This window comes from Ostrea edulis, chromosome 1, assembly GCF_947568905.1.
Source record: "Ostrea edulis chromosome 1, xbOstEdul1.1, whole genome shotgun sequence".
Lineage (NCBI taxonomy): Eukaryota > Metazoa > Mollusca > Bivalvia > Ostreida > Ostreidae > Ostrea > Ostrea edulis.
In genome coordinates this window covers 56306587-56334086 of record NC_079164.1, presented here as the reverse complement: position 1 = coordinate 56334086, position 27500 = coordinate 56306587, and the positions used below count along the sequence as shown (strand labels likewise).

General features: G+C 37.5%; 1 protein-coding gene and 2 long non-coding RNA genes across 4 annotated transcripts in view; 2 read left to right on the top strand and 1 right to left on the bottom strand.

Moving 5' to 3' along the window:
- Positions 1 to 27500, top strand: part of LOC125664640 (zinc finger CCHC domain-containing protein 8-like) — a 202117-nt gene that overhangs the window by 122426 nt on the left and 52191 nt on the right. For both annotated transcript variants that reach the window (XM_048897481.2, XM_048897482.2), the window contains exon 10: positions 23907 to 24055. In XM_048897481.2, coding sequence (XP_048753438.1) covers positions 23907 to 24055 — 149 coding nt within the window. The remainder of the gene's footprint in view (positions 1 to 23906; positions 24056 to 27500) is intronic.
- Positions 776 to 8587, bottom strand: LOC130051901 (uncharacterized). Its single transcript, XR_008800162.1, has 2 exons — positions 6087 to 8587; positions 776 to 5979 (listed from the first exon to the last, which is right to left on the bottom strand). It is a non-coding gene; the product is annotated as an uncharacterized LOC130051901 (long non-coding RNA).
- Positions 6766 to 8148, top strand: LOC130051897 (uncharacterized). Its single transcript, XR_008800158.1, has 2 exons — positions 6766 to 6901; positions 7371 to 8148. It is a non-coding gene; the product is annotated as an uncharacterized LOC130051897 (long non-coding RNA).

Below are 27500 nucleotides of genomic sequence, written 5' to 3'. Positions count from 1 at the left end.
TCATTTTTTAGGGTTTTTTGAGAATCCTGAGTGCATATCTGGCATTAAAAAGCATTTCTGACATGGGGAAGTTTTCGAAGACATTTGTGTTGGCATCCCAACACAGTTATAGCTCGTTCTTATTCTTATTCTTTTCTTCTTATTTTTCCTCTTCTTTAGTGAGAAATTTGTCTGACCGATTTTATGAACATGCTTCGACTGATCAACTTCAAACTTTGTGAGCTAATAAAGGGTCATTAGGAGGGGTGCAATCAACTTTTCAAATTTTCAAAATGGCCGCCGTTTCAAGATGGCGGCCAAAAAACGTCAAAAACTCAAGCTTGTCGGATTTCAACCAAATTCTATTTCTAGGGTATTTAGTGACCCTGAGTCCATTTCCACCATCAAACATTTTTTTTGAGTCGCCATTTTCAAAATGGCAGCCATATACCGAAATATTTGAAAGTGTTCAAATCTGTACAACATTTGGGTTCTGGGGTAAATTGAGGGTCCACCATTCATTTCTAGCATCAGTATTTCCTTCCAATCATTTTTCAAATGTTTCAAAATGGCCGCCATTGAAGAAAATGGCCGCCAAAAATCAAGTCCGTCGGATTTCAACCAAATTTAGTTTTTAGAGTTCTTTGAGGATCCTGAGTGCATATCTGGCATCAAAAAGCATTTCTGACATGGGGAGGTGTTCGGAGACATTTGTGTTGGCATCCCAACACAGTTATAGCTCGTTATTATTATTATTATTTTTTTTTTTTTTTCCCCTTTCGTCTCCGAGACCGTTGGATGGATTTTCCTGAAACTTTCACAGGTTATAGAGAATGATGGTACCTCGAGGCCTTTTTTTCATTTTTTCAAAATTCACTTCCGTTCGTGAGATACATCCGATTTTCCGGTTTTTGAAATAAACTTTGTCCGGGGGTAAACTTGAAAACCACTAAAGATAATCGAATGAAACTTTCAGGGATGATAGATCTATTTTCTCTATGGTGCATGCACGTAATATTTTTTGTCGCCGTCACTTTCAGTCGTCACCGGAAGTGATTAAATAAATCATCAATTTCAAACTTTTTTCTTTCAAATTGAAACCTATATCGGTTTACTAGGTCTCGTTCTAATTCTCAAAAAATGTTGACCCCACCGGAAGTTGAATCTCCAACTTCCGGTTATATCAAAGAAAGACTATTCATTCTCTCATTTTTCAGTGCCATAAATCTCGGTCATGAAACTAGTTAATGAGTTGAGTTTTACATATATTATAGTCACTATAAATGTCTAGAGTAATGTCAAATATTTTTGTTAAATTCACTTCCGGTCGGCAAATACGGCTTATTAGCTGTTTTCGTTGTCCAGCGTTTTTCTCAGAAACGGTAAAAGATAGAGTCACCAAATTTTCAGAGTGAATAGATCTGACTTTATAGGTGTGCAGTAGGGGGTTAAGAATGTCGTCCGTCACTTCCGGTCGTCACCGGAAGTGATTAATGAATCATAAATTTCAAACTTTTTTCTTTCAAATTGAAACCTATATCGGTTTATTAGGTCTCGTTCTAATTCTCAAAAAATGTTGACCCCACCGGAAGTTAAATCTCCAACTTCCGGTTATATCAAAGAAAGACTATTCATTCTCTCATTTTTCAGTGCCATAAATCTCGGTCATAAAACAAGTTGATGATTTGAATTTTACATATGTTATAGACACTATAAATGTCTAGAGTAAATTTAAATATTTTTGTAAAATTCACTTCCGGTCGTGAGATATGGGGTGGACATATTCAAACTTTGTTTTTTCAGTTTCTCAATAATAAATATAGATAGACGCTTGAAACTTGTAGAGTTGATCAACTAACATTAGTCCATTGTACAGATACATTCAATTTTTTCGTCCGTCACTTCCGGTCTATACCGGAAGTATTTAAAAAAAATGTAGATTTTCCGATTTCTTCGAGTGATTTCTCAGAGATGGCTGGATATATTTTCTTGAAATTTTCAGGAATAATGTCTTATGAAATGACCTTGCTATAATTCTTTATGTTTTTACAAAATTCACTTCCGGTCGGAAAATAGGGCCGATTTTCTGTTTCTCAAAAGGAATTTTGTCCAGCATTTTTCTTGGAAACGGTAAAAGATAGGTTCATCAAAAATTCAGAGATGGTCAATCTCCGTTTGTAAGCGTGCAGTAGGGGGTTGAACATGTCGACCGTCACTTCCTGTCGTCACCGAAAATGATGAAAAAAATCGCAAATTTCAAACTTTTTCTTTTAAATTGAAACCTATACTAGTTTATTAACTCTCTTTCAAAGTGTCAAAAGAATATAGACTCTGTCGGTAGTCAAAACAACTACTTCCGGTTTCTTTTCGCCTGTTTGTCCCCATAAATCTCGCTTATATTTGAAGTCTTTCATATGATTTTCACATGTCTTAATAAAAAGTATCAACTTCTAAAGTTTTGATAATTTTGTTTTTCAAAATTGACTTCCGGTTGGTAGTAACCTATTACTTTTTCTTTCTTTAGTCTACTTCTTTTTGTTGAGAACTCTTTCAGATAGAGACCTGAAATTTTCAGGGAATATAGACAGTAAAGAGTCGCTGTCATTTATAGGAAAACGCATCTGAATAGTACTTCCGGTCGTCACCGGAAGTTACGAGAAAGGAGTAAAAAATTCGATAATACATTTCTCATTCATTGTTAAGGCACATTTTCTGATACATTTAAATGGTTTTCGTAGGAATAGAAAGCTCTTTACCGGAAGTGGTCTATCGGAAGACCTACTCATTACTAGTACCGTATTTTGCCGAATATAATACGCACTTTTTTTAGAGAATATTTTTGTGCCAGAAAGGGGTGCGTATTATATACCACAATAGGTTTTTGACCTTTTTTTCCAGATGAAACTCGGCGATTAAGTAGTGTAATATTTCACTCAAAGACCAAGGCTTCGGATACTGTACGCCTTTTTACGTTCACCTATTTATTAAGTAGAAAATTCGACCTCAAGAAAATTACTACAGAAACGTAAAATTGCTGAAAATGTGATATATATACTTACAATATCTAAATAATTCAATTATCATGAAACAAACAGCCAATCAAATTGCATTGGATCTGACTATTCATTACATCGCATGCCGCCATTATTGAAAGCATATGTACACAATAATGCCTTGACACGTGCTAGAATTGTTGGAAAATAATTTTGTCACTTGTTAAAAGTTTGTTTACTGTAAGTTTTATGAATATAGGCCTAATTTTTAATGAAATACTTATTTGAATCTTTGAAATAACTATTCTTGCGTAAAAGCGTGTGTTTTTCGAAGCCATTGTTGTGTACACTGCTTTTGTTAGATACCCCATCCGGGTAAAGAAATACCTAACAAAATTTTTTTTTCACACATTTTAATAGTCATCATAGTTAACGAGGAGTTGATAATTTGCATCTTTGTACCTACCATGGTGTGTTGATTACCCCTCTGAAAATACAGCAGGATATCCCAGGAAGTCCCGAGACAAAATCCCAGGATTTATCAGGATTGTCCTGAAAAGTCCTGCTTTTTTGAAACTGAGATTGACAAGGAATTAGAGGGACGGTATTGGCAGTGGGACATTTCAGGACTTTTAAGGATAATTTCCCCATTGAAAATACAGCAGGATATCCCAGGAAGTCCCGAGACAAAATCCCAGGATTTATCAGGATTGTCCTGAAAAGTCCAGCTTTTTTGAAACTGAGATTGACAAGGAATTAGAGGGACGGTATTGGCAGTGGGACATTTCAGGACTTTTAAGGATAATTTGAACACTTAAATTTGCCTTTTATAGTCCTGCAAAGTCTCACTTAATCCTACAATCTGAAAGGGGAGAAAGTGGGATTATTCTGGACATGTCTTGGAAAGTCCCAGTAGACAGGACTGGGATTTTGCAGGATTTTATTGGATCTCCCTAAAAATCCTACTTTTTGAGTTGATGCAGGACTCCTGGAAAGTCCCAATTTATCCTACTAACCTGTTTTGGTCTTACCCTACTGTGGAATAAAACTTGAGATCCAGGATATGTGATATCTTTTCTGTAAAAGTGGCAATTAAGAATGAAATTATGAATCAAAATGATAATCTGATAATAAAATTTATTTAACATACATATACATAAATTTCAGCAATACTTATATGAACTTCCAACACAAGTACTTTGAAAAGTTCATTTAAATTATGGCTGGGGTGAGCTAAAAAGCACTATTTCTTACGTAAACAAATAATTAAACAAGAGGTCCATGGGCCACATCGCTCATCTTAGTCATCTTGGTCCATATTTAAAGATTTCCCATATACTTGTATGTAAAACTTTTGTCCCTATAATGTGGCCAAAACCTACCCTTGGGGGCCACGATTCAGGGTTGTCACTAGAAAATATTGAAGACGAGTCCCGGTATCATGGTTTTTAAGCAGCTTGAGTCCCATGAAAATTTGACGAGTCCCATGAAAGTTGAATTAAAGAGTCATTTAGATTTTTCCTACACCTTTATTTATACCGAGTGAACACAAGCTAATGTCGTACCTCTGTTTACTTTCATCTTCAACAAATGGCAAAAATCAGTTAATTTTCGCCAAGCCCATGCATAACAGTGCAGTGATCACTTTGTACACATGAAATTAAAAGTAATCATTCACGACTCGGTCTCATACAACTAATTGCCCATTGCAAACAGAATTACTTCCCCGAATCCTCTATCATCGTTACTGAACCCTATTCAGTATTAAACAAAATTTTAATTAAATAATTATTGTGATAAAATAGATGCGTACTAATTTTGTTTGTAAAACGATGTAAAATCTACCAAAGTTTACAAACTACGCTACTTTCAATTCCAATAAAAATGGCTACCGGAAGACAAACATTTATAATTAAATATAGATCCTGATTTGTAAAAAAAAAAAGAAAAAGAAACATATATAAATAACTGCCTGTGAGTGACAAAATGTTTTTTACTTTGTATCTAAATTTCAATATTATATTCTAATTTGCACCTAATTGACTGCACTAAACAAACAAGTTGGATTGGGACACTGTGACCTCGATGGTATCATCTCGGTTCACATTAGAGCGTAACGTTTTACCTAGATTTTTTCCTATGAGTTTTAATTAATACACAAATCAGGGCTTCTAAGTAAAATTATGATTTTTACTCAGAGTCCGAGACACGTCTGCGGGACTCGCCATATCAGACAAACCCCAATGAAATTTCTGTGATCCTATTCTTGCGTTAGTGACAACCCTGTGAATTTTACAAACTTGAGTCTACACTATGTCGGGAAGCTTTCATGTAAATCTCAGCTTTTCTGGCCAAGTGTTTCTTGAGAAGACAATTTTCATAAAGATTTTCCCTGTATATTTGTAAGTAAAACTTTGATTCCCTATTGAGACCCAATCCAACCCCCCCCCCCCCCCCCCCCCCCCCCCCCCAGGTCATTGGTTTTAACAAACTTGAATCTGTACTATGTTAGGAGGCTTTCATGTAAATTTCAGCTTCTCTGTCCCAGTGGTTCTTGAGAAGATTTTTGAATGACCCCACCGTATTTTTGCGATTATCTCCCCTTTGAAGGGGCATGGCCCTTCATTTGAACAAACTTGAAAGCCTTTCACCCAAGGGTGCTTTGTGTCACTTAGTTTGGTTGAAATTGACCCAGTGGTTCTGGAGAAGATGAAAATGTGAAAAGTTTTCGCCGACGACAGACAACGAACAAATTTTGATCAGAAAAGCTCACTTGAACCTTCGGCCCAGGTGAGCTAAAAAAAAAAAATTTTAAACAGGTATTATCAAATTGTCCCTGAAGTTGAATTTTGTTTATCTTGATGTCACGGGTAACCTGGTTCAAAGATCTATTTCTTCGACTCGTGGGTGGGGGAAGGTGGCTCCAGACCTAAACACTTGAGACGGTCTCTCATCTTGTTTCTAACTTCTTTGAGGACCATCTCTGGATTTTTCTCTGGTACAGAGGCTTAAAAGATAGCATAATGAATTATTTGAGAGGTTGCATAACAGGTTTTGTAAATGAACATCATGCAAAATTTAAAATATCTATGTCTTGAACTTGTATATATGCACCTTCTACATCGTCTTCCCTTTTATCTAAGCCATCTTTGGTCTCACGGGTGTTTTTCTGTCACACTGCATGATGTCGGTTCATCCACTGAAAACAGTGCCTTATTAAAAGTCACTTGATGATATTCTAAATTCATAACTATCTCTTCAAGTCCATGCTACAATGAAAGAGAACATGTACTAGATAAAAATATTGGAAACAGGATGATAATTTGTTAAGGTGTGACATATTCCACTAGACTACCAAAAAAGACGAATTATTACAAACCAAAAGTAAAAATACTAACCAGCAACGCCGTGTATTTTGAACAACTAGGCCTATCCCCCAGTTTCTGAGTGTAAGGTGAATCCTATATTCCTATCTGGAATCCATTCCATGCTTGATTGCTTACTGATTCTGTTGAATGTTCTCCATCCTTGCGAATATTTCCCTGACTTCGCGCCCAGAAAGGAACATTGAAAAAAAAGCGCTTTGATCACTTGCGTGAACGTTAGGTCGTACACTGACTGACTCGTCCTCAGGTCAACACGTAACCAAGAGACGATCAGTAAAAAGTTATACAATAGACCAGTGGAAACCCAGTGTATAAGACTTCATATATATACATATGATATATTTTATACATGATATATCTTATATCGAATTAGAACGGGGAGAAGAAAAAAACACGACAAGCTTCGTACATTGTACAAGTTGACCGAAACGACATCACCGGAAGTTACAACTTTCAAAGAAGTCATTTATGATTTAAAGATTTGTGAATGGAAATCAATAACATCGGAATGAAAAAGGACTACGGGGTAACGGATGACACTCTGTAAGTACCATATCCTTATTTTGTTTATGTTTGTAAATGATTACATGCATTGGAAAAATACACGCTTGATCGCTGGACCACTCGAAATTCCTCGATACAATCATTCTATTTACAGCTTAACATATCAAAACAAACTACTCTTTTTTATAACGTAAACCATTGACTGGTTCGATCTAGATGGAAAGGGTATAATCACCAGAACATTGTATCATGGATATCCATCATTATGATTCTGTTTCGATCAGTTGACCTTGTTCTGTAATTATTACTGCTTCGTAAAATAACTACGGACAGTACGGTTACAAAATTTAGCATGGCAAGCTGATTGTATCCATCAGTGATAATTTATTGCTATTTGCACCTCAAAACATTGATGTGTCAAAGAAACTTTTCTAAATATAAAATTTTTAATCAGTGTCTTGAAAATTAAGTTTCTTCATTAATAATTTGTAATTAATTATTATTGCAGGAGATTGAGAACCCAAAAGGTAAATGCTGTGCAAGAAAGATGTAAACATGCGAATTCCTAAATGTACAGTAACTAAATATTAAAACATCAACTGCAATCTTCAGTGGTGACATCCAAAAGTTGATATGCCATTGGTACTTCAAGTGATACGACCGTGACATTGGAAAATCCTTCTAACTTATCATCACTTGAACCTGAATTGCAATCCTTTTGATACAGACATTTTTTAAAGTTCAGTTTCGAACATTAATGCCGCTGTGTCATCTCTGGAAATGGAAAAGCCTACCACAGAATCTGATGAATTTTTGAACATTCTTTCACAAAAAGGGATCTTCTTTATTTTGAAGAAGGTAGCCCAGGAACTGGAAATCTGTTATCAAAATGATCTTAATAATACACTGGACAATATTCTAACCTAAAAAAAAAAAACATGACAAACCCGATTGAACTCCTGTGATGAAGCATCTCAAAACTCAAATTATGGTAGTCATTCAAGTGACATTGAGGATTTCAATAGCGCATTTGACAGTAAAGTGATTTTTATTCAAGTTCAGATTGTTGTTATTATAACATGATTGTTGTTGTATACATAAATGTTCGTATCCACGAATCATTCACTGTTCTTATAGGTTTTTTTTTAGCCTGAACTATGTAGCAATGACATGTCAAGGTAATCCAGAAATGTAAAATCTTTTCTTTGATATGACAAGGATTTAATTTTGTAACAATTAATATCTAAAAGTCCTGTAACCCTCATTAAAGTCCTTTATAATCTGACTTCACTGGTTGTAAGATTTTGAGGGTAATTGCAAGACTTCTCTCTTTGCATACTTTTAATACGAAGTCCTGGAAAGCAATGTAAAGTCTTGCATTATCTTGAATGTATCAAGTATGAGATTTTTAGGGAATTTCTGGGACGATGTTTTCATCTTCATTTTATAATAAAGTCCTGAAAAACACAAGAATGTCCTAGAAAAACCTGCTGCTATGAGAGTGGGACTTTGTAAGACATTTAGGTAATAAATATGTCCTAGAAATTCTTGCAAAGTCACTCTTGATGTAAGTGGGATATTCCAGGACAAATGCAGAAACATGAAGTCCTGTATTATCCCACTGCATTAGGACATGGGAGAAGTGGGACTTCACAAGGAAGTCCCAGGACTTCCAGGGATATCCTTCAATTAAGCAAAAAAGTGGGATTTATTTTCAGAGGGGTACAGTAAAATAAGTGATAGTTTAATTGTTTAATTTTATTTTTATAACATCGGCTATTTGATTGATTTTAAGTTTCAACAAAGGAAATATCGAGTCACTTTAATGCTACAAAATCTCGTGCTTTGCTGAAATGAACAGGCTTGTCCGGGTTGATATTTCCCTGAAGATTCTCATTGAAGATTACCGCGATGTAGACCTCATCTCAAAAAGTTTGCAAATTATTGTGCGTTGTTTAGAATTCATTATTTCTGCAAAAATATTAAGTGAAAATTAACACCAAGTATAAAATAAAGATTACCGCTTGGTCAAAATTTTTGCTGCGTATTATACACCCGAAGTGCGTTTTTTCACCAACTTTTAGGCTCAAAGTGGGGGGTGCGTATTAAACACCACTGTGTATTATATTCGGCAAAATACGGTAATGAGTGTCTAGTTATTATTATTTTTCTCCGGTACTTTTTTGTCTGGTAGTGTTCTCAGAAACTACAAAAGGGATCGATATGAAACTTTCCAGGATGATAGTATAACGTTTGTAGATGTGCATAGTGATAGTCATTTTCTCTTCACGTGCATGCACGCGCGCACGTGCACTGCAATTTTGGCACAAAAAATGGAAAATCAGAATATTAAAGGGATCGATATGAAACCTAAATAGGATTGTAGTATATCATTTGTAGATATGAAAAATAATAGTTATTTTAATTGCACGCATGCGCGTGCACGTGCATTACAAAATTTGTACACTAACTTTGGAATCAGTCTAACTTTTTTCTTGTTCATTGAAATGACTTGATATTCATATCATAAGTAAATATTGAGATCCTTAACTGATTTGCATGGTCAAAATTACTAATTTGTACGCACATGCACGTGCGCTTCATTTTGATTGGATAATACTAAAACGTTTGTAACTATCTTAATTATGAAGCGAATAAGGTGATCTTCACAGCATATGTAGACAATATGTGTATCTATATATTGGTGTAGCAAAAAATGCCAACCCACAGGCGCATGCACGTGCAACGTTTTTCAAATGTTCAATTTTTAAAGGACGATAACGTTTTAGTTTTTCATTAAATTCTATTGATATTAAGGGTTTAAATGTGTCGTGGTACTCCTTACACATTGCTGTGGTTAGAATTACTGCTCAGCATGTGCATGCACGTGTGCCGAATTCTGATTGGACGATTTTAAAATCGCTATAACTTTCTTATATTTGGTGGAAACATTATGAAATTCATACGGTGGGTATATGATACAAATGCCTGTTGAACGACATCAACAAAAATTCGGAATCGTACACGCGTGCGCGTGTATGCACGTGCAACGCTTTCTTTCATTTCTTGGTACTGAAATGACCATATTGAACGTACTACATGTAATTAAAGACTAAAATAAAATGATTTTTTGCTATAGATTTAAAAGGACATCACTTTTTAATTGGGGGAGGTTTGGGGAACATCTGTAACGGTCCCCTTTACAATTAAAACTAGTTCAATTTGAGAAACATTAAATAAATCACTATATCCATTGTACATGCACAGCAAATCTTTAAAACTTAGAACTAATCCAGGCAATTTTCTTGAACTCGGACGTATCAAATACTCGGGACATGTCGAAGTGAGCCACTAGTTCCGGTCATTATTCTGGAAACCTCGAGTATCTCATGCAGGAAAACTGCGAATACTCCGTTTAAAATTTCAGTCCTAAGCACAATATTTACCTGATTTATATCACAATCGGGCAAATTTTTTACTCTGTTGAACATAATGGTATAACAAGTGGTAGATTTTCATTTCCAATCTAGCCTACCCGGCACTTCTTAAAGTTTGTCGAAATTCACATCTTCAAATACACCGACCTTGATTCCCTGATCCTTGATTTTGTTAAATAAACAACAATTCGGGTTTTATTAATTAACCACACACGACACTGCATGTTGACAGCTTGGGTATAATAATTTATTCATAGGGCCGACTAAACAAGATTATCGCCAAACTGTGCGTATTAAAACGAAAGTGTTAGGGGCGATAATTCCCAGAATAGTCGGCTCAACCGAAATCGAAAATAGTAATCACGTTGTAATCGAAAAATGTACAGTCGCTAAATAGAGGCAAAATTTCGTGAAAATACACGAAAAGGTTGTAAAAATCATGGTCGTTGGTCGCGTCAGAGAGGTGGTCGTTTAATACAGGTACAATATATAGAGTAACATCTTGGGGGGAACTTTTTATGGTCACATACGACAGTGAGTCGCTTAATACACTGGGTCGCTATGGCAGTTTTGACTGTAATTTGAAAAAGTTAAAAATTGAAATTCCTGCTATCTATAGGAGCTGCCATGATGTGGAACTCTTTTGTATTCAAGACCACAAAAATAAATAATATTGACGTCACACAGTCTGTTCCGGTTTTGATGAGATTCTAAGATCATCAAAGATAGGCATGTGGTAGCGCGCAGTAAAGTCGCTAACAAATGTACCTTCCTCTCATCTTTAAACACCCAAATAGCACTGCATTTCGTGTTATGTTAGCAGCAAGAATACCGCCAATTGTATGAGAAATATTTATTTCTATCAATTCGGTTTTTTTCGTGATGAAATGCCATCTGGCATCTGTTTCGTCAACAAGAACGATAAAGGTATCGTTACTCTCATCGTTTACATGGTCTTTAAAAATACGGAATAAAGATATTTCGCAAACCGAATAGTGATTACCAAATACAAATCAATAGGTTTGCATTTCACGATTTTCTATTCGTAAAATTGAAAATGCATTTTATTTTTATTTTCGGTTTGACATGTTGGGTAGAATTGGCGGGATTAAAAAAAAGTAGAAATTTGCATTTTATTTTATATTTTTACGATTCCCCAGAAATTAGGGTTGGCGGATCCGTAAACCAAGAAATAAAAAAACCGTGGCCTAAAAGTTCTAGCATAGTAATACAATTAACAATGTAGCTAAATTATTTATGACCTACACCTACGTACTTTTCACAGGACATTGACTTGGTTAAAGACCTAAACCTAATTATGAATTTGTCTTTTTTCCTGATTTAGTCTTTGTACCTGAATAGTGGTTGATTTCCAACCATTCCTATCTTGGTTCCCCAATTTTCCCCATTATCATAATCTACATAATGAAGTTCAAATATTGTTGTGGTTCAGTAATTTTTGCAACCGGTAGAGGACTTTGTATTGTTCTAGATCATTATCAGTTGATTTTCTTATTATACCCCCCGCAACAAGTTTTGGGGGGGGGGGGGGGGGTATACTGGAATCTGGTTGTCCGTCCGTCCGTCTGTAGACGCAATGGTTTCCGGGCTCTAAAGCGTTATCCTTTCCACCTATCGTCACCATATCATATATATGGACTACCCATGGGATGAAGATGTTCCCTATCGATTTTGGGGTCAAAAGGTCAAAGGTCACGCGCACTGGACATCGAAGTAGCAATATGGTTTCCGGGCTCAAAGCGTTATCCTTTCCACCTACAGTCACCATATCATACATATGGACTACCCATGGGATGAAGATGTTCCCTATCGATTTTGGGGTCCAAAGGTCAAGCGCACTGGACATCAAAGTAGCAATATGGTTTCCGGGCTCTAAAGCGTTATCCTTTCCACCTACAGTCACCATATCTTACATATGGACTACCCATGGGATGAAGATGTTCCCTATCGATTTTGGGGTCAAAAGGTCAAAGGTCACGCCCACTGGACATCTAAGTAGCAATATGGTTCGGTTTGTCATGCCATTTGTTTTTTACACTTAGAAAAGAGGTAGTTTATACCTATTACCAACACCCTTTGGGAGATTGGGGTAAAAGGGGGTGGGGGTATTCTTAGTGAGCATTGCTCACAGTACCTCTTGTTCATTTTTTAGCTCGCCTGAGCTGAAAAGTCAAGTGAGCTTTTCTGATCACCTGCTGTCTGTCTGTTTGTGACATAGATCAAGAGGGCATTTTGGGTCAAGATTTCCTTTTCAACCATGTGCAGAAAATTAATTGTCAGCACCTAGTCCTGCATACCAAACAACTTGGTGAACCTTAATTTAATCTTGGAAATGCCTTCCTGGTCCCAGGAGTGATTGACTTATAAAATGAACAGCTGTCAGTATGTTTTAAATAGTAGCGAAAACCCTCTAACACTTTATGCTAGGAAACAACTGGGCACTTGTGTTCCATACACTGATCTGTCAGATGAAAATCTGAACTACACAAGAGCAATTCACATAGAGTCACTTAGTGATAATGACAGAACAGTACCTTTCTGATTTATTAGAAAGAAGCTCTGTGCATTTAATTGATGACCAAACAGAGGCTCTAGAAAATTTGTTAATTAAATACAAAGGTGTATTTTCCCAATCTTCTGATGACATTAGGCGAACCAATCTTCCCGAACACAATAAATACTGGTACAGCTTTCCCCATTCGACAGCCAGGTAGGCGGTTGCCAATTGGGAAGAGAGAAATTGAGAAGGAGGAATTACAAAAGATGATACATTGTAGATGGGGGCATTGTAGAACCTTCTAACAGTCCTAGGGCCTCCAACATAGTCCTTGTCATTACCAAAGATGGCAAAGTACGGTTCTGTGTAGACTACCGCCGCCTCAATAATGTCACAATTAACGATGCATATCCTCTTCCCAGGGTTGACGAATGTTTAGATTCTTTAGCACAAGCTAAGTGGTAGATTAGCTCTATGGATTTGAATTCTGGATTTTAGCAAATAGCTATGGCACCAGAAGATAAAGAGAAAACTGTGTTCAATACAATTGCAAGCCTAGGACTATATCAATTCACTGTCATGTCCTTTGGATAAGCCAATTCGCCTTCTACCTTTGAACATCTCATGGAAAATGTCCTACACGGAATGCAATGGCAGGAATGCCTTGTATACATGGATGATATCATAGCGCCAAGCAAGACATTTACTGAGGGTCTGGAAAGGTTAGAGCATATTTTTCAACATCTTCTCAAAGCAAACCTAAATCTGAAACCATTTAAGTGCACATTCTTCCAAAAAGAGATTAAATTTTTAGGCCACATAGTATCCGAGTCTGGTGTCTCTACTGACCCTCAGAAAATAAGTACAATAGTTAACTGGCCATTGCCAAACTCTGCTGAACAAACAAGAAGTTTTCTTGGTCTTTGCTCTTATTATACAGGTGACTCTTGATGGCTCGAACTTCGATCTCTCGAAGTTCTCGGTCTCTCAAAGTGAAATCATGGTTCCGATTTTTGTTGGGTCCAGTAAAACACATTTCATTGTTTTTCACTCTCGATTTCTCGAAGTAGTGGTAGCATATACCCACCGTTACCCAAGCGTGTAATAATTTCCGCTTGGGCGTTACCTGGATTTTGTTGAATAGCGGAAGGGTAATTAGGTGTTTACATAGTTGAAACATCGCCCGTGCTACTTTGTGGAGGTGACACACTTGAGTATATAATTGGCTAATTGCATGGTCAGTTTACACCGGGGTTTGTGTCATGATGAGTAAAATTATATATAATCCGACTATGAATAAAATCTAGAATTTGTTTTGACGTGACAACGGGTTTTATACATAATGTTAAAATTCAACAGACTGTTAAATTTCTCGAGTTTGTTCTTTGTGTGAAGTTACTCTAAAACATCGTTTTACTCATTTGTTAGAATTTTTGGTTTGGGTTTTTTTAAGCGACATAACATGGTGCTCTGTTTAGTTTGCGATAGTAAAGCTTCATCGGAACTTGGTTTTGTATGCCTATATCTAAACATGATTAAAGAACAAATGAATACATGAACTTTGAAATGTTTTTATTAATACAAAATAAGGGTTTTTTTTATTTTGAATCAAATTAGCTACCTGACGAATATGAAGGAAACATATCAAAACGATATCATATGATCTTGTTGGTAAACATTTTCGGTTACTGTAAAATTTGAACCATACCGGCGGACCTTCAATTTCCGAATTTCGAACTCTCGATTTCTCGAAGTTTTATCAAGGTCCCTTGAACTTCGAGTTATCAAGAGTCACTTGTAGGAGGTTTGTCTAAGGATTTGCCCAGATTGCAAAGCCACTCCATAGTATATGTGAAAAGGCTGTCAAATTCCAATGGTCTGTTGAGTACCAGAGCTCTTTTGAGTTGCTGAAACAAAAATTAACAGAATGTCCAATATTGTCTTATCCTTTACCAGACATCGGTTTCATCTTAGATACACCCAATGCAAGCGACAAAGCTGTTGGTGGTGTACTGTCACAAGTCCAGGAGGGTACAGAGAGAGTGATAGCATACATGAGTAAAACAATGAACAACAATATTGTGTGACCCGGAAGGAACTGCTAGCAGTAGTTATTGCCCTCAAGACTTTTCATTCTTATTTATATGGTCAGAAAGTCCTCTTGCGCACTGATAATACAGCTATAAGTTTGGTGAAAAATTTGAAAAATCCAAGTGGCCGAACAGCCAGATGGTTACAAAAAAATGAAACCTACAATTTAACAGTTACTGATAGAGCTGGGAGGAAGCACTCAAATGCAGATGCTTTATCTAGAAGGCCATGCCGGTCATGTGAACGACAAGAGCAAAAAAATTTGCAAAGTGACAGCGAAGATGAAACAAATGAGGTTGCTCCTGAAATACAAGTATGTGCAGTAACCAGAAGTAATACATTAAATAATATGATCTCCCCTCATAGTGGATTAGGCCTGGATGGTTGGCAGGTTGATTCAATCCATCAGTCGCAACTGGATGACAAGGAAATTGCACCATTACTTGTGGCAAAACAGGCCAATGAATCTAGACCAGCCTGGAATAAAGTCTCACATGGATCCAGGATGTTGAAAACCATTTGGAGGATGTGGGATAGATTGAAGGTGTTGCATGGAGTACTTTACCAACGTTTCATTCACGATGATGGTCGAATGGATTATCTTCAACTTATTGTTCCTACTTGACCCTCTAGGTCTTCCAATAGAGCTCTTTTACATCAATATTTAGTTGGAGAACCTATGTAACGGGTAGCCATTGATATCCTTGGCCCACTTCCTCTTGCTGAGAATGGCAATAAGCAGTGTTCGATTTTGATAGAAAACTTGGTCTAGACCGCAAGTCTATGCCAAAATAAGATGACATAGACCTCATCGAATTGGCATAGACCGCAACATTGGGAAAAAAAAATAACACAAATTTAAAACATTTTCATTTACTTCTAATGTACTTAGAAAGCATATTTTCTTTCCATTTCCATAACAAAATCCTCCTTTCCTCAAAATGTTTATCAGACATTGACTGACCATGCAGGGTCCTTTGGGATAACTTTATTGCTTTAAACCTAGTTAGAAAATTGGTAAAGACCATTTGGTCTATCTCAATTACAATTGGCATAGACCAGTATCATTTGACATAGACTCGGTCTGTCCGTGTATGGTCAATTTCAAACACTGAATAAGTACATTTTAGTGATATGTGACTGCTTTAGTAAATGGACTGAGGCATTTGCCATACCAGACCAAGAATCAAGCACGATAGCAAAAGTCCTTGTAAATGACTTTATTTGTTGGTTTGGTACCCCCCTTCAATTCCATTCTGATCAGGGGAAGTTATTTGAATCTAACCTGTTTAAAAACATGTTGTCAATATTCTGGATCGAAAAAACAAGAACTACCAGTCAGTGACCTCAAGCCAACGGCACTGTAAAGCATTTCAACAGAACTTTAATCAGTATGCTGACCATATACTGCGATAAGAACCAGAGGCACTGGAATGATGTTCTGCCACAGATGATGATGTCATACCAATTGTCTATTCACTCTAGTACTGGCGTCTCCCCAAATAAGATGAATTATGTTAGGTAGAAACATAATAATGCCCATGGAAGCTATTATTCCAAGGCCAAATAATCGGGTGATGAAGAATTCTCTGATGCAGATGATTATGTACAGAGGCTGCAAGAAAATGTGTCAAGCAATAATGAGTTTGCCAGAAAACAGTTGAAGCAAAATGCAGATTACCAGAAAAAACACTATGATACCAAAGCCCAAGTTAGAAAATTATAGGAAGGACAATTTGTCTGGCTTTACGATGCATCAAGAAAAATAGGAGAATGTAGCAAGTTGACATGTAAATGTCCATATGTAATAAGAAAAAAGATAGACGACATCACATTCCTAGTCAAGAGATCTCAAAAGCAGAGGGGCAAAGTATACCACATTGATAGACTACTCCCATATAAAGGATAACACCCACCAAAATGGTACACGAAATAAAATAAAAAAAACTACAGATGCAAGTTTTTATGATGCAGATATCCATGTTTTTACCTATTTAATTTGTTTATCCTTGAGCCGGTGTAGGGATGGAATGGACGTGCACAGTCTAAGACCCACATTGTTCATTGACACAGTGTTGGGAGGGACGGATGTGCGCAGTATATGGCCCTCACCGTGGTTGATACAGAGATGTAAATGGCCACTACATCTCATGGTATAACCATATGTGGTAGTTATATGGCTACCTGATATATGTGACAGGGTGATCACCTAGTAGACAGCCTTAGGATGTTGAGGTAGGCAACAATGGAAGTTGCTGAGATTCTGATTTGTGTTTGTGTGTTGTCTGCATCACATCTTATGATACGTATCAAAATAAAACCATTTAAGTCATTGATGAGCCTTTTTGTTGTTTCTTATTACCATTGTCAGTGGTGTCTAATATTCCAATACCCTGTGCTTCTCCATTTACATCCAATAGTTACAAATCCATGCCCAGGTTTTTATTCCCTGTATGTTGGTTATGTCCCTTGAGAGATACTGTGTTTGTGTTATCATATAAATATTGCCAAAAGTAACTATAGTGGAGAAACTTGCCATTAGAATTTTGTTTATCCAGTTCCATAACTGAACTGACCAATTTTGGCCAATGCCATACCTATCCTTAAAATTATAGTCAAATTTTGTCCTTATAGAATGTCATTCCAGTGTCATCTTGAGGTTGATGGACGGCAATGCAGTCGAACCTTTGATAGTCGGCAGAAGCTGAAGGATCACTTCTCCCCGGCACCACACAGAGCACTAAAGATTATCTACCCTTTCTGCTTGGAAAAAGATGTTATATATGCATATATGTGCAGGAGATCTCAAGTTACACGTGACAAAGCACCATAAGGATGCTGCAGCAGGAGTTAATGTGCCAGTTGAAAAATTATTCTCAGAAAACAATGTCTTCTGGATTTCCTATCATCCTGACATGTCCATTATCGTGCAATTGTAGAGCCCATGGAAAAGCAGACCAGAGCTTCTACCAGACCAAGGGCGATCCTCCTGGAAGCAATGAGGAAGATTACTTTTAGGCCATGGAAGACCCACCAGGATTGGTTGGAAGGATGGGAAGCACCAGCTTTCGGTAAACATCACCTGCCCCACTCGCTAAGTATAGTCCCACCTTTCATGGCCTGTATTCAGTCAATTCAATTTCCTTGGTACCATCCCGTGGGGATCCGGGTTAGAATAGGTCCTCAGTACCCCTTGCTTGTCGTAAAAGGCGACTAAATGGGGTGGTCCTTCGGATGAGACCGCAAAAACCGAGGTCCTGTGTCACAGCAGGTGTGGCACGATAAAGATCCCTCCCTGCTCGAAGGCCATAAGTGCCAAGCATAGGTCTAAATTTTGCAGCCCTTCACAGGCAGTGGTGACGTCTCCACATGAGTGAAATATTCTCGAGAGGGACGTTAAACAATATACAATCCTTGGTACCTGGAGGGATCTATGCTTTCCTTGAAGATGAGGGATGTCTTTTGCGTGTGGCTCTTGACGACACCATTTATTTGATGCAAGGTGTAAAGCAAGCTTGACAAGGAAGATGGCGTTGCAGAAGCCTTCTACACTGCCTTCCTCAGATCATTTGAATTGTTGGATGGGTGGCGGTCAAAGGCAAAACATCTAGCTTTTGCACTTGGGGTCGACATAAAATATGTGACTGGTGTGTCTGTCTACAACATGCCTAAGATGCCTGGATCTCCAGTTCCTGAAATTGAATTATATGCAGAATCTGACTTTGACACAGGATCTCCAGGCCTATAGATACCATGCTGAAAACCCCCACCTATGAACCTTCAACTACAGTTGTAGAACCACCGGCCCTCTCTACCCATAACTATGAACCACAGCCTAAGAAGTAAGTGGAATCAGTTGTGCAGGTTCCTCCCAAATCAAATGCTGCACCATTTTTGCCACTAAGTGTTGAGGCCTCTGCTGTCCCTTGCAGATCTCCTTCACAGCCTGAAGAAGCCAAGAAACCACAGTCCAAGACTTCATCACCACCCTCAAGTCTTGGATCCCTGACAGAGAGAGCAAGGAACCTCCTAGCAAGAGGGTGCATGCCAGTGCTTCCTCCTGCAAGAAGACAGTGGAGAAGGAGGAAAGCTGATATTGAAGAGTGGAACTTTAAGTTTTTCATGGCCACCCAAAGGATTCTCCTCAATTTCACAGGACAGGAAGTTGCTGGAATTGGAGTTTACTGCGCTGTCGCTTAAGAGTAGTAAACCAGATGGTGGAGAAATTTTGGACAGGGCCACTATTTTAGATGAATTTAACTCTTTAGCATTGCCTGGTACTCCCAATCTATCACCAAAGAAAATCAATAAACCACAGGTTAAAAGCAGAGTCTATCTGTATCAGTCCATTCGGGATATTGCTAATGGTATCTCCCAAACTTCTCAGGATGAAGCAATGTTGGAATTCCTTAAATATGGAACCCGTAAGAGACAAAGCCTATGGGAAAAGCAGACCAGAGCTTCTACCAGACTAAAGGCGATCCTCCTGGAAGCAACGAGGAAGATTATTTTTAGGCCATCCGTCAGGATTGGTTGGAAAGATGGGAGGCACCAGCTACTGACTTTCGGCAAACATCACCTGCCCCACTCGCTGAGTATAGCCCCACCTCTCATGGCCTGTATTCAGTCATTTCAATTTCCTTGGTACCTGGAGGAATCTATCCTTTTCTTGAAAATGAGGGAGGATGTCTTTTCCGTGTGGCTCTTGACGACAAAGTTGGGGGGGGGGGATACTGGAACCGGGTTGTCTGTTTGTCTGTCTGTCCGTCCATCTGTAGACGCAATGAATTCTGGGCTCTAAAGCATTATCCTTTCCACCAGTCACCATATCATACATATGGACTACCCATGGAACAATGATGTTCCCTGTCGATTTTGGGATCAAAAGGTCAAAGATCAAGTGCACTGGACATCGAAGTAGCAATATAGTTTCCGGGCTCTAAAGCTTTATCCTTCCCACCTACAGTCACGATATCATACATATGGACCACCTATGGGATGAAGATATTCCCTATCGATTTTGGGGTCAAAAGATCAAAAGTACGGTAGACACTACCGACCAGTTTATGTTTTATACTTGATGTTGTTACTGCTGAAATGTGTTAATAAATTATTGCTACCTTTGAGAAACTCTTGTTCTGTTTACAATACTGAATTTAACCAGGATTGGAGCACAACCCTTGTGTGTTTACAGTGTGATTTATATTTTGTAACTCCCCATTTATGAAAGGCCATCCGTGAGGAGCTTACAATATTTGCATGAAAGCTTCGATCCTGACATAGTGCAGATTTAAATTTGTATGACCCATGGGGCCATAATAGGAGTGAAAGTTTTACATGCAAATTTGTTGGGAAAATCTTTAAATTTGGGCCAGGTGAGCGATGTGGCCCATGGGCCTCTTGTTTTTTTATCCTTTGAATAATTTTTTTTATTAATGGAAACTTTATTCACTTGAGCAGATCAATACATGGGATTTAAAATTCTATAAAATATACATCTTTTATATTATTTATTATATACTTTTTTTTCAATTTTAAATTTCATGAAAATCAATAAAATTATCCTATCAATCTTTTAACATTCTAGAAATTTTCTTTACATTAAAATTTTCATTGACAACATCCATAGGTAACTGCAGACGATAGGGACATGTTAAAAATCATGAGGAAATAATGAATGGATATTTCTTTCCACAGTAAGATTAATTTTAAATCTACCACCACAGAAAAGAGTTCTAAACAGTCAGACGTAGATCACAGTCATAAGTGCTACGACTACGATAGGTTTCATGAAACGCTCTAATACGTGCACGTCAAAGTGATCATAAACATAATTGTACATTTATGATCTACGATTGGGTAGTGAAACGGCCGCCTGACCTATTAAAATGTCCTGATCTAATTTAAGTAGATCTTCCATGTCTTGTATATAAATTTCTGATGGCATCACATTTCATATCATGTCCTTTGACCTTGTGATCTTGAACTCTGAGTTAGATATACTTTTAAGAAAACATATCCTGTGGTCTGAACTATTTTAGGTAGGGCTTTCATATTTTTTATTCGACGGGACATATTATGGTTTGGGTCTGTCTGTCCGGACCTTGTGGGCAGGATACAAACCGAACCGTAAGCTCCAGAATTTTACAACTTAGTACATTTGATCACCATGATGAGAGGAAGATGCCTATTGTTTTTCAAGGTCAAAGGTCAAGGTGGTAGTATTACTTAGTAGGAAAATCTTGTAGGCAGGATACAAACTGAACCATAAGCTCCAGGATATTGCAACTTGGTACATTTGATCACCATGATGAGAGGAAGATGCCTAGTGTTTTTCAAGGTCAAGGTCGCAGCATCACTTAGTAGAACATCCTTGTAGGAAGGATACAGACCAAACTATAAGCTGTAAGATATTGCAACTTGGTACATTTGATCCCCATTATGAGAGGATTGATTGATTGAATATTCTTGAACGTCCCTCTCGAGAATATTTCACTCATATGGAGACGTCACCATTGCCGGTAAAGGGCTGCAAAATTTCGGCCTATGCTCGGTGCTTATGGCCTTTGAGCAGGGAGGGATCTTTATCGTGCCACACCTGCTGTGACACGGGACCTTGGTTTTTGCGGTCTCATCCAAAGGACTGCCCCATTTAGTCACAGGCAGCAAGGGGTACTGAGGACCTATTTTAACCTGGATCCCCACGGGACTGATGAGAGGAAGATGCTTATTATTTTTCAAGGTCGAGGTCATAGTATCAGTTAATAGGTAAACCTTATAGACAGAATACAAACTGAACTATTAGGGCTAGGACTGCCAAACTCAGTACACATACTACTCGTGCCAAGTGGAGGAAGCCTATTGTTTTTTAAGGTCAAAGGTCAAGGTTGTAGTATCACCTAGTAGGAAAATCTTGTAGGCAGGATGCAAACCGAACCGTAAGATCCAGGATATTACAACTTGGTACATTTAATCACCATGATGAGAGGAAGATGCCTATTATTTTTCAAGGTCGCAGTATCACTTAGAAGGAAAGCATTGTAGGCAGTATACAGACCAAACTCTTGGGGCTAGGACCGCCAAACTTGTTACACATACACCTTATGCCAAGTGGAGGATGTCTATCATTTCTCAGGTCAATGTCATAGTAGCAGGATACAGACCAAATTGTTGGGGTAGGACCATCAAACTTGGTATACATGCACCTTATGCCAAGTGAAAATATTACTTAGACAATACAAGATTTGTCTGTTTTTACGATGCAAATTAAGAAAGTATGTCACACCCTGATGATTGCTGATACTACCTGAAGCCAAGTTCTACAAATCATGGTGTAAGAAAAACACTCTATATTAGCTTTTCGCGGGTGTATTATGTACCAGTGGCAGAACACCCCTTGTTATATAGATTCTTTATAGCAAGACCTTGTGACCATGGGTATCCGGGTTAGAATAGGTCCTTAGTACCCCTTTCATGTCGTAGAAGGCGACTAAATGGGGCGGTCATTCGGATGAGACCACAAAAACCGAGGTCCCGTGTCACATTTGGTGTGGCACAATAAAGATCCCTTCCTGCTCAAAGGCCATAAGCGCGCGAGTATAGGCCGAAATTTTGCAGCCCTTCACCAGCAGTGGTGATGTCTCCATATGAGTGAAATATTCTCGAGAGGGGCGTTAAACAATATTCAATCAATCACAATGGTGTTTGACCTTGGAGTTTGACCTACTTTTAAAAAAAAAACCTGAACTATTTAAGGTAGGGCTTTCATATTTTGTATATCGTATTCATCCTATTACCCCTATAAGCACCCCCTGGGACTTTTTTCAACTCTCAAAAATTAAGGGCCCCCCTTTGAAATACAGTACTTATTACTCACATTTCTGATAGTAAGAGATTTTAATCTTTCTAGCAATCTTGATTCCACGCTAAATATCATAATACATGGTATCTCTAGTCCACCAATACCGGTATCTTCGGAGTACCGATAGTTTCCATTTACATTGCATTTCAAAGTTCCCCCTTGTTTTAAAAAGAATGCTACAACTATACATATTTTTCAAGGCACGTGTCCAACTACTGCACCATCCTTTACAACAGCAATCGCATATTTATCTATAGGATTGTTGATTTCTCTTTTTGTTTCGAGAGTTTCTCCCTGGAATGGATCTCAGATATCTCTGTAAACATGAAATCCCCTAATACAAGAACTATATTCGTACTCAGCCATAAGCTGTACTGCCAAAGTGAAACAGAAAGTTTAGTAAATCGTACGTGGTATGACACAAACGGAAGTGAAAGTAATAGCAACTACGGTATATTTTTCTGCATTACAACTGACAATTGAAATATAGACATAATGGATTAATTATTAGTGTTAAAAGAAATGTAATAAAATTTATGTGCAATTTGATATTCATTATTTAAAACATTTTTCAAATTTATTCAATTCAATATTCAACTTTAATGGGAATATTTCAGCATAGAGTACTAAATAACCGCCCCCTACCCCTCCAATTTTCTAAGGGCCCAGGGCACTCAATTGGATGAATATGGTATAAATTCTTTATGGTGAGACCTTGCTATACTTTGGTGTTTGTCCTTGTGACCTTGAACAACGACAGGGCCAATGTAGCTGAGGTGAGCAATGTGGCCCATGGGCCTCTTGTTACTTATTAATTTTGCAAGTGTAATTTGATATTTCTAAAGCAAGTTTTGCATTGCTTTCTTGTTTGATAAATATACTGAGTTATCAGACATTTAATTAGATTTAAAGGAACTTTTCTGCTTCTTAGTCTATCATGGAAGCCCCAAACTTGCATTTTGAAGATATGCTATTTCTGTGTAAAATCCACTCTTGAAGGGAAATGCTGTATTTATATGATTCTTCAATTAAATGAGAACAATTTTGTATCTATTGTGATTAGCACTTGCATGTGAAGTATACAGACATGATATGTATGTACTGATATTTCATGTGATTTTGTATTCTGTTCAATAGTCATGATCTACAGAAGGCATTAGACATCTCCTCAAAAGAAATACCACTATACATTTATCACATGAGACAGCTTGGATACCCCCCTGGATGGATGCAGGAAGCTTTACTTCAAGATTCAGGGATATCTATATTTGACAAAGATGGAAATGGCAAGTTACTTAACTAATATTTTTCAGTATGGGTCATTTGTTAGTCATTGGAAATTTTCTGTCAAACCTAAAGGCTTTTCTTTGTAACAGAAAAATGGTTTATAGAGTAACTCAAATGAGCTTTTTTATGCCCCCATAATTGGAATTCAGTGGCATATAGTTTTGGTCTGTTTTTCTGCAAAAACTTTAACCCTGGCCAAAACTTTTGAATGAATGGTGATCGGGCTTTCATATTTCACATGTGTATTCCTTGTGATAAGACCTCCTTGTTACAAGACCTTTCTTTAGGTACCAAAAAATTTGACTTTGTGAATTTGAAGTTATAGACCAACTTTTGACCAACTTGAACCTAGGCCATACATTTTAAATGCTTTGTCAATGGGCTTTCATATTAAATTTTTACATGTGTATTCCTTGTGACAAGATCTTTCCTGGGTACCATAATTACTGCATGTCTGTCAGGCGTAAACCTTTCACATTTTCATTTTCTCAAGAATCACTTGACCAATCTCGAGAGCAAACTTTGTTCCTAGATCTGGGGGCCATGTGGGCACTTTATCAATTCTATAGGCTCCCCCATATACATCTGCTTTTTAAAAAAAATATCATAGTCATATGTATATATGAAGATATGAAGACAGAAAGGATAGAATTCAATACAGTGAGACCGCTGCGGTGGCCAAGAGGTTAGAGCGTTCGCCCCGCATGCGGAAGGCCGGGATTCAAATCCCGGCCGTGACAGATCTAAGTCGTTAAAACAGGTAGTGACAGTTCCATCGCAAAAAGCTTGGTATAGGTGTGAATGTTATGGGTCCTCGGAGATGATCTTAAAATCGGATGCCCCATGTCACAGTAGGTGTGGCACGCTAAAGAACCCTCACTGCTCAATGGCCGTAAGCGCCAAGGAAAGGCCTAAATTTGAAGCCCTTCACCGGTCTTGGTGACGTCTCCATATGAGTGAAAAATTCTCAATAGAGATGTTAAGCAAGATACAATCAATCAATCAATACAGTGAAACTACTTATCAGTCCCCCTGGAAAACCTGTTCCCCTTAAAAGCAGCTGTTTTAGCTCACCTGAGCCGAAGGCACAAGTGAGCTTTTCTGATCAAAATTTGTCCGTTGTCTGTCTGCGTAAACTTTTCACATTTTTATCTTCTCCAGAACCACTGGGCCAATTTCAACCAAACTCGGCACAAAGCATCCTTGGGTGAAGGGGATTCAAGTTTTTTTTTCAAATGACGGGCCATGCCCCCTTCAAAGGGGAGATAATTGCAAAAATAGGGTGGGGTCATTTAAAAATCTTCTCTAAGAACCACTGGGCCAGAAAAGTTGAAATTTACATGAAAGCTTCCTGATATAGTACAGATTAAATCTAGAACTTTCAAGTTTTGTATGTACATTCTTATGAAATACCTTTCATGCGATGCAATGTGAGGTTTCGTGACCTTGAAGTTTGACCTACTTTTAATAAAAGTCTGACCGATACAATATGTCCTGAACTATTTCAGGTAGATCTTTCATATCTTGTATATTTATTTCTTATGGCAAGACTTTTCATTCGATATCATCATCTTGTGACCTTGAACTTGGAGTTTGACTTACTTTTAAGAAAACATAACCTGTTAAATATATTCGGAACTATTTTAGGTGGGGCTTTTATATTTTGCATATAGTTTTATGGCAGGATGTTAACATTTTGTGAAGTTTGACCTTTTATTTCATACTATAACCTTTAACCTTGTGACCTTGAAATTTGACCTACTTTTAAGAAAATGTAACGTATTAGATATCTTCAGAAATATTCTAGATGGGACTTTAATATTTAAGTCTCCCAAATAAAGTTTGGAGACTTGTTGTTTTTGTTCAGTTCTTATTATTCTTCCGCTTCTTCTTCGTCTTCTTCCACTTCTTTCTCACGCCTAAAACTGTCCATCACCGTTCTCTGTAACCAGTTGATGAAAGTAATAGATATTCAAGGATATGATAGGCCAATGTATCTAGATGTGCAGAAATGATTTTATTTTCAGATTGAAGGGGGTTAGGGTACATTTTGGGGGGATCAAATGGGGGTTGTGTTTAACATAGAACTGTATGGGGGGGGGGGGGGGAAATTAATTCCAAAATTCAACAGATATAACTTGACAAATATGATAGAGCCCTGGGGTCTTCAGAAATGAATATATAATGACAGGGCCTACAAATTAATATCAAGGTCAAGTAACTCCAGTGACTTTGACCTCTGACCATGAACAAAAATCTGATATAACTCTAAAACCGGGACTAATTGCGCGACATTGAATCTTCTGAAATGTCAAGAGGATGATAGGACCTACAAACTTGTGTCAAGGTCAAGTAACTCCAGTGACCTTGACCTTAGAACATAAAATTGGTACTACTTAAAAACCAGGTCTGATAGAGATATGGGATCTTCTGAAATGATGTTAAGATGATGAGATTTACAAATCAGTATCAAGGTCAATTGACTTCAGTGACCTTGACCTCTGACCTTAAACATACAAACTCATAATTTTAGAACTGGAATTAATAGAGACAAGGAACCTTCAGAAATGATAAATGGATGATAAGATCTACAAACTAGTTTCAAGGTCAGGTGATTCCAGTGACCTTGACCTCTGACCTTAGATCATAAACTTTGTATTACTTAAGAACTAGGTCTGATAAAGAGATGGAATCAGAAATAAAAGGATGATGTGATCTACAAATTGGTATCAAGGTCAAGTAACTCCAGTGACCTTGACCTCTGACCTTAAACATAAGTCTGATATAACTTTAGAACTAGAACTGATAGAGGCATGGAATCTTCATAAATGATAAAAGGGTGTAGTGACCTACAAACTAGTATCCCCGGTGACCTTTGACCTTGATTATAAAAACTTGTATAACTTTCGAACCAGGACTGATAGAAACATGAGATCATCGTAAATGATGAGACGATGTTGGAACATACAAACTAGGAGCAAGGTCAAGTGACACCAGTTTTACTGAAGAAGAAAAAAGAGGATTTTTTGAAAAATTTCAAAATCAAATTTTTTAAATGAAGTGAAAAATAGCATGAATTTTGTCAAACTTGTTACATAGTGTTTATGTGGAAAACACTTAAATTACATCTTCTTTAATGCTATTGATACTAAATTGAAAGTAAATAGATATTTAGGAAGAACTAGCAGGTAGTCCTTTACCAGAATTGTAATTTGATGATCCCAAGGGTAGGGGTTTTGGTATCAGGGTGGGGCCAAAATGGTCAGTTATTAAATGTGTGAACAATAAACATTTTTAACTTCTTGATAACTATCATTCCAATTCTTTTTAAATTTGGTATGAAACATATTTGGAACAAAAGGAACATAAATCGTAAATTTCAGGATTCCTGCACCCCTGGATCTATGGGGCAGGGCAAAAACAGCCCCAAAATGACAAATTTTT